General features: G+C 37.9%; 2 protein-coding genes across 2 annotated transcripts; one reads left to right on the top strand and one right to left on the bottom strand.

Annotated features, from left to right (window-relative positions):
* Window positions 1-1,750: 1,750 nt before the first annotated feature.
* LOC110861667 (mitogen-activated protein kinase 13) lies at window positions 1,751-6,725 on the top strand. The gene is made up of 3 exons (XM_022110794.2): window positions 1,751-3,392; window positions 3,897-4,056; window positions 4,435-6,725. The coding sequence occupies exons 1-3, from the start codon at window positions 3,147-3,149 to the stop codon at window positions 4,608-4,610; spliced, it is 582 nt and encodes a 193-aa protein (XP_021966486.1). The 5' UTR covers window positions 1,751-3,146; the 3' UTR covers window positions 4,611-6,725.
* A 1,350-nt stretch (window positions 6,726-8,075) lies between these two features.
* LOC110861719 (structural maintenance of chromosomes flexible hinge domain-containing protein 1) lies at window positions 8,076-15,983 on the bottom strand. Its single transcript, XM_022110846.2, has 8 exons — window positions 14,486-15,983; window positions 13,806-14,396; window positions 13,214-13,309; window positions 12,802-13,113; window positions 12,574-12,721; window positions 12,391-12,505; window positions 9,441-12,087; window positions 8,076-8,967 (listed from the first exon to the last, which is right to left on the bottom strand). Exons 1-8 carry the CDS (start codon window positions 15,819-15,821, stop codon window positions 8,216-8,218), a joined length of 5,997 nt encoding a protein of 1,998 aa, XP_021966538.2. The 5' UTR covers window positions 15,822-15,983; the 3' UTR covers window positions 8,076-8,215.
* Between the last annotated feature and the right edge of the window lie 272 nt (window positions 15,984-16,255).

Raw genomic sequence — 16,255 nt, 5'->3', positions numbered from 1 at the left:
ATTAATAATAATACTGATTTTTATTGCGATAAATGTGATTAAGACTGAAAAGCTTACTGCACGTGTGATGCTTGTTTCGAACCACGAATGTATACATATATACTCTTAGAAATAAGGTATTAAAATGAAACCAGTCGGTACTTATATATGTATGACTCTCCCAACGTGGTATTGATAAATCATACCGTGTAGTAATAACCCGTAAATAAAGTTTTAAAGTATTGGGATCAAATTTTTACCGAGCGGTATCATTTTAATATCTACCGGTAGCAACTTTAATACTGAGAAATCAATACCTGCGTGGCTATACCGGATTTCTAACAATGTATGACTCCAATGCAATACATATATACGTATGCACATATTTGTCCTCGTATTATGTAAATACTCACGCCGGTTTACATATTCAAAGTATATACATTTTCTTATCAGCACAACTCATACCATTCGTATTAAATACATTTATATCCTTCCCTGGTTAAAAGGCTTTGCATATTGGCCGACTTGTCAGCTGGTGACAAATATTCCTCTGCACAAATTGTACAGATAATTGCGCCGTACAATCATTATAATTTCGTAAAACCAAATTTTCCGTTTTTCGAATCCGATAATGGCGAATGCAGAAATTTCGGCGCAATTTGAACCCTCCTTTATCTCTTTAAGAGATGAACTAATTTCTTACCAGTACTTAGGCAGTGGTTCTTTCGGCACCACGTTTAAAGTGATTTTACCCCATGCGGAATCCATCGCGGTGAAACAAGTTTGTGTGGAAGACTACAAAAAGTTATTCCAACACGAGGCAAACCCAATGAAAAAAATCCTGCGGGAAATCACCATCCTGGAAAAGCTGTCTGGTGGGGGTGGGTGTAACTTTGTTTTGAAATACTACTCGCACTGGCTGGAAGGGCCGGATGCGGAGGATTTCGATAAGCTCAACTCGACCGAGGACTATTCATCATCTGGACCCAGAAAGAATTGGCTTTTTATCAAAACGGAATTCTGTAATGGAGGTGATTTAATGGAGTAAGTAACTATTCTTATTCTTATCTCTATATTATAAGCTGGAAATGTCTGTCGGCAACGGAAGTGAAAATAATTTTCCATGGCGGGAGTGAAAATGGAGAAAGTTGTTTCGAATGGCGCAAAAATTTAAAATAAATTCAAAATTCAGATGGTGGTTATCTGGGAGTGGTGGTCTGATAGTGGTTATCTGGTACTATTTCAAACTTGACTTTCTTTGGTTCAATTTTGTTGCTGATAGAGATTGACAGCTTATATTACTCGCCCGCCCGGCGGAAGACGGGCTGATACGCTAGCTTATATTATATAAGCTGGAAATGTCTGTTGGCAACGGAAGCGAAAGTATGTAAATGTTCCGCAACGGAAATGGAAGTCAAGGAAGTCAAGTTTCGTATGGCGCCAAAATTTAAAGTGAATTAAGTTAAAGCAATTAAATGTCTGGCGCTGTCAGATAACTACTATCAGGCAAACAAGACCGCCACCCAAGACAACTACTATTAGACATTTAATTTTTTGAATTGAATTTATTTGAATGCATTCCAAATTTGACTTTCTGTGCTTCCATTATGGAATATTTATTTTCACCTCAGTTGCGGGCAGGCATTTGCAGTTTAAAATTCTCGCTAGTATTATAACGTATGATAAAAAAAAAATTATCCAGAAGGATTAGAAGGAAAAATTTGCACAAATAACTGAATTTATTTATATCAGAAAAAACGATTAAATTCTATAACAAACACAAAATATGGCTATTCACTGTACTTAACTATTCAAGAGAGTTAGTTTATTTTGTCTGGGGGTTAAAAAGATTTTTCGGATTACAAGAACCATCCGAGTTCGGAGTATAAGAGAACCTCCGATTTAGCAGAGAGCTTGGCGGATAAGCGCACCAACTAGAGTGGAGTTTATGGATGTCAAAGCTCTCCAACAACTCGACTTTTTTCCAGTTTTGTACGTCTTTTTATACCCGATTTTTAACATGTAACAAGTCAGAAAAGTCGTAAAACTAAAGAAAAGGAAATGCATCTCTACGTAAAAATGTGTATGTACATACATTTTATATAAGTTGCATTGGTCAAAGATAACAATGCTATACGCACTAATATATATACGTAACTTAAAGAAGAGTTGTTTCTAAAATAACACTGTTTCACTAAAAGGTTTTTACGCGTTTCCTGGAACTGAAAGTAAGAGTTGGACAGATTTACTGTCTTTGTCCAGTTGAACTAACCTATCCTAACCTAATATTATATAGGATTTTGTATGCATACAAAATCCTATGTAACTACATATACCAATAACCTAGCATTTATGTAATATTACTTATTCTCTATAACTCTTTCTTAATCTATGAAACTACATATAACAGCTAGCCCGGTGGGTGACGGGCTTATGTACATATATGCTAGCATATATGTATGTCCATAAATGTCCGTAGATTACTTCTTGGTTGAGCCTTGGTTGAGGGTACTTCTGTAGAAACTTAAGTTTTGCGCATCTAGAGGTTTAGGTGATCTACCTAGATATGTTAAAAAGTGGCGTAACAGATGACAAGAATACGGGCTTGGTTGAGACTTTGGGTTGGAGTGCACCAAACCGTGCGCACGAAATTCCCCAACATTGAGCTTTTTTCCCACCCAAAAAATTTTTTCAACTTGCCCCAAAAGTGTCTCAGGGTGCCGCAAAATTTTTTCAACTTGCCCCAAAAGTGTCTCAGAGTGTCCCAAAATTTTTTCAACTTACCCCAAAAGTGTCTCAGGGTGCCCCAAAATTTTTTCAACGTGCCCCAAAAATGTCTCAGTGTGCCCCAGAATTTTTTTCAACGTGCCCCAAAAATGTCTCAGTGTGCCCCAAAAATGTTTTCAACCTTGTGTGATATTATATCACTGATATAATATAAATTTATGGATGTGCCTTTACTTATTTGTATATTTACATACCTATGTTGTGTTTTTATAATTTTTTGTTAACTAGCTGGATGGATAAGAATAATTCTCCACATTCCCGCCATATTGGGCAGGTTAGGATTTTTATCCACCAACTTTTGGAAGCTTTGACGTTCATTCACGGTCAAAAAATAGTCCACCGGGATATAAATAAAACCTGCCAATATCTTTCTTAAGAAGATGGCGGGAGTCTTGGAAAATCTTGACCTAGTCTTGGGAGATTTTGGTTTAGGCCGCGAACTAAAAGAAGGTGCGGATAAGTGCACTACAGTCAGCGTGGGGGCGAAACGGTACCGCAGTCCGGAAATGGTCCTGGGGCAGGGGAACTACAATGAGAAAACGGATGTTTTCTCTGCTGCCGTTGTCTTTATTGAGCTAATTCTTCCCGGAGGAAGTATCGATGGAATGACAAACATTAAGGCAGAGGTGTGAGGAAACAAGTCATTCTAATATATTTATACAGTATGTACATAACATATTTAGTGCTACACGACGACTGAAATATACGTTTTTGCATACTGTCTTAATACACAAACGTATACATATTTCATTTTTCGAATTTTCGCCCCGGTGCCGATTGTAGACCTCAAACCTCTGGCCTTGACAAAAAATTTATGAGGCCTCAGAAAATCGTTCACGGTACAACCAAAACTCTGTTTTCTTATGATGCATGTCGCATGCGATAACAAATTTTATCCATGAAGTTATTTTTTCGAAGCCTCAAATTTGTTCAAAAAATAATCGTGACCTTTGACCTGTCTGCCATTTTAAAAATCGGCGACGAGGAAATTGTCCGTATATAGTTTTTAGAATTTTGGACAGGATTTGAAATTTTAAAACAATGAGATCGTGGCGATATAAAAATTGTCATCGTAGCATTAAATTTGTTACAGACTGTAACTCTAGAAAACAGTTCTAACTTTTGTATAGGTCCTTGACCTTTTGCAACAACCAAAGAACGGGATGGTATTCTCAAAATTGTATGCCGACCAGTATCCCTTGGAATTAAAACTTTGCCAAAAAATGGCCGAGTACTACCAGGAAAAGAGATATAGCTCTAGCCAAGCCCTGGATCGGTTTCTTGATAGAGGTGAGATTTTACTTAAAATTGGGCATATTCAAAGTTGCCTTGATAGATATCTTTTTGAGAAGAAATTATTTTCACTTTTGGAGATAACCAACTAAATTTGGATACACAAAAGAGTTTGCAAAGTCGACAATTTTATGAGTTATCATTTAATCGTAGTATCTAAAACTGATAAATTTCGTAAATAACGTAAATTTAAAATAAGTATGAATGGTTTTTAATATCAATGTCTTATATCAAAATGACACATAAATTTACGAATATTTTTTTACGAATCCAAAAAAGCCAAGGTTGTAGAAACCCCACAATTTTGTTGGTAATGTCATGATGAATTGCTCCATTATTTTATTTAATAATTAATATGATTTATTTACATTTTAGAAATGTTTCTACAAGAATTGGAGACCGAAAAAAAATTTGAGGCAATGGTTCGATACAACGTTCCGTTCCCTCGCTGGAAATTTTTTGGTCGGGATGCCGAAGTAAAGAAACTGGAAGACTGTTTAATTCTGCAAAATTTCCAGTCAGTTTGGATCGATGGAATTATCGGTTCATGAAAAACCGAGCTTGTGTCTACCTTCTCAAGTAGAAATCTGGTTCACGCCATTTGGTTAGTTGGAGATGTGGTGGAAGCTATTAAGGAATATTTAAAGGATGAGATGGAAAACGGAATTGAGAATTATTTAGACAAATTCGGAGAAAAGTTAAAAAATGTACGTTTAATAATTTTTTTAAATACTTAACTAAAGTAGCTAGTAGTTCTTAAATATTGATTTGTTTAATTTCCATGAAAATTGAACACTTTCTAAATTTGTGTTTAGGTCAAGAATATCGAGCCCTCACTCCCTCTCATGATAGTGCTTGAGGACATTGACGAAGAAAATATATTCGTCTCGATTTCCTCCTTACTGTCTGTTGGGGATGTTGTTTCCAATTTTTAAAGGCTTTGTGTGAGCTTAGTTTTTAAGTCGTGATGGTGTAGACTTGTGCTAATTTATGACTTGAAAAATGATGGATAATTGTGGGCGTAAGTATGTGTGACAATGAGGCAGAGTGAGACTTCGAAATATTTTGCTGTACCACAATTTAATGTCTGGCTTGAGTGAGTACTTGAGTTACACTCCATGATTATTGTACAAAATTGACAAATGTACCAAAATGTAGAGAATAGAAGAAACTCCCACAAATTATGGAGATATCACAAAAATAGAATTGAATAATGACCCTTAAGGCATGTACATACTTGACATTGACTCGCTGCCTTAATTAATGCATACAAAAAGGTTAGGTTGCACAGGAAAAGATAAAAATAATATTTAGTCAGAAATAGATAAGTCGATACTAAGAATGATGAAATTAAACAGAAGGGCAGAAAAAATCTAGTCACGTACAAACTTATTAAAATGAGTTACATGAACCTCAACACTGTCCACCTTTGAATTTACCACCTTAATTATTATTTCTCGTTATGGGTATGAATCCTTCGATGAATAAGTGCCGGACATGAACGAGCCATCCGTTCAAATTAATCTGGATTCACTAAGTCCTGAAGCTGCCATCGAGTTGTTGCAAAGTTGCTTAGACCCGTATGTCAATATTCAGGATAAAGATTACGATGAAGTTACAAAACTGAGTGAGATTTCGCCCCACCTTTACCACCACCCTGGTCTAATCAGGGCATTTTGCGACGTATTTAAAGAAACGCAAGCCGCACAAAACCTCTTATCCTTGAATTCGTCTGTTTACATGTTACCGAAACAGAAGGAAGATCTCCTTTACTCAAAGGGAAAACAAAATAGTTTGCTCGAAGAATGGGAAAAGTTTACATTGAAAGCATTTCAAGCCGAGCCGGAATCTCTTCGAACCGAATCGAACCGAACATCAACATCCCCGCACCTATGCGCCACTCTGGGCGAAGTCGGTCAAGGGTACTTCGGCCACCGGAAGGATTTTGATGCGACGATTTCTCCGATTCGCTTCACACCTTAATGCAATACCGCCTTATAAAATCGAGTTGCGTCGATATGTACCGGAGGAGCGTGCCTGTGTTAAAAATCCATCCACTAGTGCGACAGCTGGTTATGGAACAGCTGGAAGGTGTCCACGGAGAAAACTTCTTAAATAGGATGTTCTCCATTAGAACCATGGAGGGCTTGGAAGATTCAAATGGACCACCAGCCGTACTTTGTGCCGTGTGGGAGTGGTGTCTAACAGCCAAGACGAAAGAGTGGAGACAAACACAAGACTTTAGAGAAGCCACTGTCGCCATTGTCAAACGATGTCGCCATCTCCCGCTTTCCCCTTACTCGAAAGAAATTTTAAATAAACTGGAGCTGTCGGAATATATTTTTTTGGACGAAGTAAAAGAAGCGTTTGGACAAGACGACTTGGCCCTTCGGATCCTTCGGTGCCACAGCCTTCTTAAGAAGTTGAAGGAAGATGGTAGTTACCTTAAGCCGAAGCAGGGTTGTTTTGAGAATTTTATTACCTTATCTTACTCCCTTAGGGGAGTGAAAACCTTAAAAGTAAAGCTTTGCAATGAAGCTTGCACTCTTCTAGCCTTGTTTTTCATGTACCCAAAGTTGGCGCCCCTTGACAAAATTCTGTCCTGGATACTCCAAAATCTTAATAGTGGAGCGACCGGTTTCGGACTGGATTTTGTAATTATCGCGTTCCTTTCTGTATTTGACCCCCACCGGTATCCAAGTACGGATATGCAACGCAAATTATTAGCAAAATTAGGAGAAGCCCTGCTAAACAAGTATTCGCAAGTTAAGCTTATGCCAAACAAATTTTTCTTCATAATTCAAATATTGGTACTGCTTATGGAAGAAATTGCGAAAACAACTTTGATCAAAAATGAATCCGCCGTTAAGTTTTTAGCCAACTATGGGAAACTATGTAGAATTCTGGAAACCCAAACGTTCCAAGTAGGAATTGCCACGTGTAATTGGCTGATAAATACGGACACCGAGGACAAGCCAATAATGTCTTGGTGGGCAGAGGCGCGTCTTTTATCATCCCGGAGAGGATTACCTTTGATTGTTAAGGTGCTACTTAATTTTTTTCGATATGACGTAAGCGTCTGCAACTCGTTCCTTTTCCACTTTAAGCACGAATTCAAAAAGATTTTACCGTTATATGTATCATGAAGATGCCGCGGATTTAAATGTTAGAGCTGCTCTTATTCCAAATTTAATACTGGAATATTTGGACAATCTAGTAGAAACTAGGGAACTATTTTTTGCTAAAAAATCGATTCTAGTTTTTTTAAGTAACAGTTAAAAATGTAAAATCCGTACTTAAAACACGTCAGGAATTAAGGATCGTTTTGCCATGTCTGCCACAGAATTATTAGCTAAATTGAAACTCTCGGATGTAAAACAGCCTTCGCGACAATTTTTATTAAAAATTCAACCTAGCTACATTTAAATACCGTTTTTGAAAAATAATTTAAAATTACCGTTTTGGAATTATACTGCATAACTTTTGCAAAAATCTAGTACGGCTGATCATTTTTATGGTTTGGATACCTTTTTTTGAATGTAAAATATAAAAATAAGTTAATTTTTACACCGTCACATGGGGAAAAATCTAATGAATTTATTTTACAAAAACGGTGTTTAAATGTAACTAGGTTGAATTTTTAACAAAAATTGTCGCGAAGGCTGTTTTACATCCGAGAGTTTCAATTGAAAATGACACACTCTTAGCAAAGTGGTGAAGTCATGTATACACTCCGGGATGGTATTGATTTGGTGTTAATTTCTCCCCGATTTGGTAATAGTTTGATTCCAAGTGGTGAGTTTTCATCACCACAACGGTGTAAATTTTTCACTATGCGGTGTTGCCCGTTATCACCGCTCCGGTTAAGTCATATATGCACTCCGTTTGGTGATGATTCAATTAAATTCAATACCATTTTGCTAAGAGTGCACAAACACGATGAGGAAGCATACATTACGTATTATAATCATGTAGTTAAAAAGCAATTCCGTGTAATGCCTCCGATGCAAATGTTCCAAGACATGGGTCATGTTTATTGGAAAGCTTTTCAATTAAGAAGACGTAAATGTTTATTGCCAGAAATAAGTACCCTAAAACTGTACATAAATATTTAATACAAACCCTACACAGGTTTGTCAAGTAACGGCTTAAATGGCTAAGTTCTTCTAGCCTTTTTGTTCGTTATTTCATGATCCTCCCCTCTCGTCAATCTTGTCCGGCGAGGTTGGTTTTTTCCCCGTGGCATAGAACCTTCTAACCTTTCAACAACCTTCATCCGCCGTTCCTCCAACTTCCCAATATTCTCCTTACTCTTGATACATGAAGCCCTTAGCGATTTTAATCTTGGGCCATCCGTTCTTTCGACTTGTTCAGCCTCCTCCATGATCTTCTTCAAGGTGGGGAGGATTTTTAACTGCTCCTGAATCTGCGCTAGCTCAACACCAGATGCCAATCCGAACGAAAATCGTACACTTTTTGGAACGTGGGTAGCGCTTCCTCCGATTATTCCGTCGCTCGTGAGACGTCTCCCATCCATGGTTAGGATAGTTGGACAATTATATCTTCCCTGATTGTATTTCTTCATGAAGTCTATAGCCGTTGGCAGATCGTCCATGATTATTGTATCGCCTAGAATTTTGTTAAGCACTTTTCTCGTTGCTGCTGTGGCCTCAGGCTTCGTGAAGTTGAGCAAAGTTCGGGCATAGACCGGGTTTCCAGGCCCAGAGAGGGCGACTGTGTTTGGGGGATAGTCCTTGATAATGTCAAGTAACATGAATTGTTCCTTTGGAAAAAGTTTTTCGAGATCCCGACCTGTCTTTGAGGTCGCAGTTACGATAACGGACAATTTATTTTGCAAGTGCCAAGAGAGGATGCGTCGAAGATTCAAATCTATGGAAATATCTCCACCTGTAAGGAGTTTAGCATTTTCATGATTATTAAAGCAGTTCAAGTATGGTTGTACCGCTACCTGGGAATCTTTGAAGCTACATAAATTTCCAATTTTTCATGAATTTATTTTCCACAGAATTTTGGGGACTTTCAAAATTCATTTTTAGTCTTTGAAATTCTTTAAACATTAAAGTTTGGTCCTAATTTTTTCATACAATATTCATGTGTCGAAAAGTGTTAATAGTTCGTGAATCAAATTTTAAGCGGTTAGATATTCCTTCCGACACTATTTGGATTTAAATATTACGAATTTATGGAGAGGGAAGGACTTTATTGGGAGGACTGGCAGGAAATTTGGTTGGCTTTATTGAGTTGTACAACACAAGTTAAAGCCACCAAATTCAAGTTACTACAATTGATTTGAGTATATCTTCCCTAGAAAAGTTACCCGAGTCTGGTTAGTATTAGGGAATAAATTTCCGAGAAATTACCTCGCTTTATCTCCGCTAACAAACCAATTGGTCCAAAAACATTTGGTTCACCGGCACCAGGTCCTGGGGGAATGTTAGATTTCGTCATATTTCTCTCGCCTTCCAATTCCTTCTCAGTTGTCTTTAGACATGCTTCCCGATCAGTTACATCTTTTGACATTTTTAATGTTTCAACAAATTCTTGTGAAGAAATATTCTTTAAGATTTCTTTCTCTTGTCGTTCCCTCTCTCTCAGTCCTTCAATTTTAGCCTGGATAAGCATCATAGAATTTTCAGACGATTGAAAACTTTGTTTCTTGTTTGCAATTTCCCCCTCCAATGTTGCAATTTCCTCTCTTAATTTCCGATTCGCGGCCATTTGTTCGGAATTATTAAAAAACGTAAATTCCAAAGGAAACACAAATTCTGAGCTACTTTCCATTTTCAGGATAAACCGTATCGTGTGCTTTGAGTTGTTTGGTAAAGGTAAACCTGCCACGACTGCTAATTTAGGGATGGACACATACCCATTGATAAGTGCAATTTTTGAGCTCAGAGTAGTACAATTTTCCAAATTTTGTAGTTTCATTTCCCCAGGAAAATCTATTGTGACATCTCCCCGACTTAAATTGCTGTTCCCGTCGTCTGAATTTTCGCCTTCAGTGCAAACATTCCCGAACCGATCGACAATGATCAGTTTTAAATTTTCCACAATAATTCGGTCTTCATCATTTTCAGAATTGTTTGACACAGACAAGTCGCGAAGGTCTGTTTCCGGTTTGAGGGCATGAACTGATCCAGCGTAAATTTCCAAGGGTTCTTTCAATATTTCTGAAATCTCCACTGTTCCATTTTGATAGCAAAATTTTGCCTCATAATTTCCTGCCTCTGGGGGTACTTGGTCAAATGTGTAAATACCTTCGTGCACTCCACTGGCAAGGATGGGTTCCAAATGTACGCCTGATATTCCGTTTGTCGGCTTAAGATGCAGAGAAACTTTCTCCTTCTCTGCTGACGTATATTTGGTGCCGTCCTCTGACAACAAAGTAACCGTTAGATTTGTAAAACTTGACCCCGCCTCGTACCTGAAGGGTCCCAGTCCTTCCACTTTGTGTGGGATTAACTGATATGGAAAATCCGATCGACATGTTACGTGAAAGTGGCAAACATCTGATCTTTCATGCCCATCCACGTTACCCATGACCGTAACGGTAATCGGTTTTCCAAAACATCTTCCCCTGCAGTCATTAACCTTTACCACGCAAGATGAGTAACGATTCGGGTTTGTTTTCACATCTGGACAAATTACTCCAAAATCAACAACGCCATCAGCTGACATCATAATTTTTTTCTCAATCACAGTGACTCCGTCCTGTGTCTGTAAAAATTTAACTTCGATTGGTGTTCTTGATATGGTAAAATTATTAAATGCATCCAGTAATCTGGCGAAAATTCGAACTTCTGATCCATTCTGACAAGTAAAGGTTCCCCGTTGTTTTTGTTTTTGGTCATTAATCACAAAGCCCAGTTTCTTGGGGTATCCAGTAGTCACGGATAATTTTAAATCGGACGACAAATCTCTAAAAGTAACCTTCAAAACCATTTCACCTATGGGAAGATTTCTCCCACTAGGTATGGAAATGTCTAAATCTTTAACTAGAAACGATCCCCCGTTATCGATGTCTTCACGAACTGGATCAAATGCCACTTGAAACTCTTCCTCACGGGAACAGTCCACTTCAATAGATAATTCTTCATCCCTTAACCCATAGAGAATAATATTGCTCCAACGGTCCATAATTTTGACAACTGCAGCTGGCAGCTTTTCACCCATTGGGAGTTGAACTAAGTCACGGGAGTTGTTTCCCCCCACAAATGATACACTCATAGTGTCCGGTTCCAAGGGGAGGGATGTCAGGTAGAAAATGTGCTTTAGTTCTTCCTCGAATCCTAGGATTTGTAACGTTGTCCTAAATTCTGTCTTCTCCTCGGCCCGTTTAGGAACTTTGTGCGTAGGAAGGATTCCATTCTCAAGACATGCATTCTTCGACCAACTTACATTCACTTTGTACTTGCTTTCATCAAACACTACGGGATTTCCCATTCCATCAAATAGTTTGTAGCTTAAGTACAATTCCTTCAAAATTTGGATAAATTGGACAGATTTATCACAAATTTCTACAGTATTTTGTTCATCTTCAATTGATCTTCGGTAAACCAGAAGTTTTTCTGCTCTTGTGCTGCGCTTTATTGTGATTGGCACTAAGACGGGCTTAATATTGCTGTATAACTCGCACGATATTTCGCAAAGTAGATCAACTTGAGTTATTCCAAATTTTTTAAATTCATCAACATCAATTACTTCATTCGTTTTGCACACAGAATTTGTTGCTAGTATCGTTCTCTCACAGGCAAATTGATGGTTGGTTTTTTTAATGATTCTACACCTAAGCGTGATTGGCTTCTTGTCCTCCTCATTTGCTACGACGACGTTACCCCCACAGTCGAGGACGCGACAAGATAAGCCAGGTCTGCACCCATTTTCAATTTCAACATGTTTTTCCAAACACTCAATCCTTACCGGAAAACCAGAGTAGAAACGAATTTTGGAAGAACTAGAAGTTTTGGTGCGGTTATTCAACGTCATTTCAACGTCAATCCTACCTTCCTAAGATAAAATAGAGACAAGATTGAAAACTTTGATTGTCGCACATATTGGGCCTCATCAGACACACGAAAAAATCGTTGCTTCGAATTTCGCTTAGTATTTCGCTTACTTCCTGATAAGCGAGCTCTGGGGTAAGCGACCAGAAACTCAAATCAAAAGTGGAATTAAGGTCACTTAGCTGAAGTGGGAACAAAATTTCACAATTTTCATAATTTTTGCCATGCTATCGATAAGCGAAAAATAAAGTGAAATTCGAAGCGACGATTTTTTCGTGTATCTGAGGAGAGTCAATATTTATCTCACCTTAAAATCAGCCGCATTTAAGAAGCCACTGGCAATAACGTTGTTGATTACTAATTGATCTCCTTCAATGCTTAGAGCCCCATACGTGATGGTAAGGTTAAAGTTTTGGGATTTTCTGCATAAAATAGTGAAATTCATTAGTTAATTTACCCCGTAAGTTATAATACAATTATAGCCAACTACTTGATAGGAACCAAAGAAATTTTAAGTTGCTGGGTCAAAGTTGTTAGTTCTGATTCTAAATTCTTTGCCGATGCTGCATTTCCATTTGAATCTTTAAACGATACATTCATTTTAAACCCTATCCCAATACGATGGTGATCTTCATTATCTACACACAAAATATAGGTAGCCAATTATTACGCATGTTAATACTACAGTAGACTGTCAAAAAGTTATCTGAACGCTTACCAAATGCTTCAATCTTAAACTTATCTGGAAGTCCAGCCACGACAGAATACTTAATTTCGTAATATGGCAGTCGTATCTTTTTCTCTCCATCTTTCAATATTTTCCTTCCGTGGAAATCTACCTCCTGTTCCCACTCTATTTCATATGGTGGATCAATCAATCGATTCGGAGTAGCCCGCCCTGATGGGGTATTTCTGGACATTACCGTCGCCACCCTCGACTGTGTGGCCCGGACGAATGGCTGCTCGGAAATGTATGCGCGAAAAGTTATGATATAGTCCCCAATTTTCGAGCAACCTAATTTTGTTACAGCTGAGTGGGAAAGCAATCGTGTAGAAGAACGTTGGTGAGTACAAAATTGTATAAATGGTGACCAAAGATTATGTATTATTTTGAAACATTTCTCACATACCAAACGTATTGAAATAGTATCCATGAGGGTTTGTAGCCGGTCTAGAGTAATTACAGCTTTCCATAGTGTGACACAATTCTCTTTTATTGTTGTTATCTAAGTAAGTTTATAAATTAATTAAAAGCGAAATATGTATATAATTAATGAGGCTATTCACTCAGCCCTTCGTAATTACGTAAACGGCCTAAAATGCGTAGCATTACAAACTTAACATACTTTTAAAGGTATTTCTAAGGAAAATTAGTTCATATGTAAATTTACTCAGACGTCTATTTATTTTGTAAAAGTTTGGAAAATTATTTTAGAAAGCTTACGAAGTTACTAAGTGCTGCGCGAATTGCCTCAACGTTTAACAGTAGTGAGGCAATTCATGCAGGCTTTAGTCACTTGAAAAATTCGTGTGTTTGATAAAATAATTTTACAGCCATGTTATAAAATAAATAGACGCCATGGCTCTGAATAAATTTATAAACTAATTTTCCTTAAAACTATGTGCAAATGTTTGTAAACTTTATAACGCTACATATTTTACGCTGTTAACATGCTTACGAAGGTATGAGCGAATAGCCTCAATGTAAGACAAAAAACTAACCAATTTTATGGATTTGTGTAACCACAAATATATGTTTTTTCCTTGGCTGGCAAAACGGAAGGTAGCCTTCGACGGATCCTTCCCCATTTACTTTGACAATGTCAAGTCCAAGGGATTTGAACAGAATGCCGTCGCTCTTAATTTTAAACCCATTACCAAACTCGGGGATAGGTCCTTTGATTATTTCGAATTTTAAATTTAGCTCGTCCGCCTGCCTCGCGATTAGCTCTTCTACACTAACTTGTAGCCGCGTTGTATCTATTTGACTCATCCTCTTGCGACGAATCGGGATTTCCTCGCCATCCCTCGCGTAATAAGGAGCAGGACAGTGTTCAATATCAAAATAGGAAACAGGTGCATGAACTTCAGGAAGCGGCCGGGTGCTTGAATTTGCCACATATTCATCTTCAAGCAAACAATTTTCAAACTGGACGTAGAAAGATTTAATTTTCCCTAAGATAATCGAACTGGTTTTCAGTTGAACAGCGTCACCAACTTGTAATTTTATCCCGGACTCTTTCCACTCTGCTGCGCCATATTCAAAGTAAGTTTGAAAACGAACTTTCCTTATAATGGGACCCTTCTGTGAATCTGAAATTCAGATTAGGTTTAATTGATTCCTCTAATTTTGTTTTTATTATACTAAACATATTCAATCATTTAGTGAACTTTTTACCCACCACGTAACACGTTTGTGTAGCAGACCTCCTTGTCATATTTTTGACACGTTGTTAACCAAGCTTCAAAAGCTTTTCTAACATCATTTCCCACACGTTTTGCTTTAAGAGTGTTTCCGTGGGATTTAACCAGTTTAAAGGTCGACTGAACTGAATGAATCTTTTTATCAATTATTTCAGATATTTTCGTCGTTGTTGTAAGATTTAATTTGTTGTCGGTAATTTCACAAATGTGACCGTCAAGAAAAAGCGAGCCTGATATGCGCCCGTAAGACTTGTACAACTTGTCAGGATTTTTACCCCTCTCTGAAGGGCTACACCATGGAAACGCATCCAATTTCGTGCAAGGAATTAATCTTCCGTTCCACCATAGATGAAAAAAATCTTTATTATCTATCCGATAATTTTTGTCTTCCATTGGTTGAAGGGTTTGATCAGAGTTGACGTCACGTGGGTCAAGACTACCGGAAATATTTGCCACCTTATTGACTGGATAAGTTTCGTGGTAATATTCATAGGGATGGTACCGAATTATGCCTCCAAGTCTCAACTTTGGAATCATGGGTCCGTTAACTCGTTGGGATTTTAAAACTTCAATTGTGAAACGGAACGGATCTGACGCCGCTGTCCGAACAAATCTTGATTCCAAGTCCAAATTTGCTTCAACCAATTCGCGTAAATTAATTGATGACACTTTTTTCCCGGTTGAATCAAATCGAGTAACTTCTATATCGACCATAGTGCCATTCATTGATTCTTTTCCAGTATTTCCGTCTCGACCATGGAGATAATAGTGGTAAATGTGAGCCAATTGTTTTTCAATGCTGGGCTTGACATCGAGACTACTATCCTGTTGCTGGAGAAATTGGAGGGGAGAGGTAGCATCACCTTTTATCAAGTTTTGGATCATAATATATGTAAAGCTTGGCTCTGATGTTTCCCTCGCTTCGATTAAGGCTTTCAGCAATGGAGGGACCTGTACGCCTTTTAATTCCGACACGTCACGCATCTTAATAGCAACATTCCAGGCATCTTCACTCTTGGCTGATTCTTTAGCTTCCATATTTTCCCGTGAGTAATGAACTTCGTACACCGTTCTACTTTCTGCCCTCTTTGTTATAATTTTGGCATCATCTCCCAACCAGAAAACGGCTTGTTTTAATCCTGCTCCAAATTTGCTAATGTTTGAGTTAAGGAAAATAGGATGAATTTCCTCCCTTGCGGCTTCCTCGTCACTTCCCGGGTTTACTGATTGGGTGGGTAAGTCTGACACGTCGTTGGGACGTGAATCTTTTGGTGCTTTGAATTTTAAGCCAGTTTGCAGCATCTCCGAATTCATCCCGCACCCGTTGTCTAACACGGCCAAATATGAATTTGATCCATTGTTGTGGAACTCGATTTGTATTTTTCTCCTCTCCTTGTTATTAGCGGTGGCGGTTAAGGAATTATCCACAAATTCCGCGATGGCAAATGCACCCACGTTATGTTCTGTGTTCACAAAGTATTATTTAAATATTTAGTTCATATAATTCTGTTTTACGGGGTCATTTGCTTGTTTTTCTAGAATTCTAATTCCTTCAAGTAGAAAGTCCTATGCCTAAAATTTCCAACCATTTCTAGGCATCAGGCTTATTCCATGCGTGGCTATCAATTCGAGAAAAGTCATGGGAAGATAAAAAAATTTTAAAAAACAAACTTAGGTGAAGGACGCGCTTAAAATATTAAAACAAGTAGCATTAAAAATATCATAATATCGTTTGCTATTTATTAACT

This window comes from Folsomia candida, unplaced genomic scaffold (genome assembly GCF_002217175.1).
Source record: "Folsomia candida strain VU population unplaced genomic scaffold, ASM221717v1 Fcan01_Sc044, whole genome shotgun sequence".
Lineage (NCBI taxonomy): Eukaryota > Metazoa > Arthropoda > Collembola > Entomobryomorpha > Isotomidae > Folsomia > Folsomia candida.
The sequence above is the reverse complement of the archived record's forward strand: the minus strand, read 5'-3'. Positions and strand labels throughout refer to the sequence as shown.

Excerpts from the sequence above, each read along its gene's own strand:
- LOC110861667 (XM_022110794.2), top strand. The coding sequence starts at position 3,147 with ATGGCGGGAGTCTTGGAAAATCTTGACCTAGTCTTGGGAGATTTTGGT. Across the intron at positions 3,393-3,896 it reads TGACAAACATTAAGGCAGAG|GTCCTTGACCTTTTGCAACA; the intron begins GTGTGAGGAAAC and ends ACTTTTGTATAG. Across the intron at positions 4,057-4,434 it reads GGATCGGTTTCTTGATAGAG|AAATGTTTCTACAAGAATTG; the intron begins GTGAGATTTTAC and ends TTTACATTTTAG.
- LOC110861719 (XM_022110846.2), bottom strand. The coding sequence starts at position 15,821 with ATGAATTCGGAGATGCTGCAAACTGGCTTAAAATTCAAAGCACCAAAA. Across the intron at positions 13,114-13,213 it reads ATACTATTTCAATACGTTTG|CTGTAACAAAATTAGGTTGC; the intron begins GTATGTGAGAAA and ends TTTCCCACTCAG. Across the intron at positions 12,506-12,573 it reads ATTTCTTTGGTTCCTATCAA|AAAATCCCAAAACTTTAACC; the intron begins GTAGTTGGCTAT and ends TATTTTATGCAG.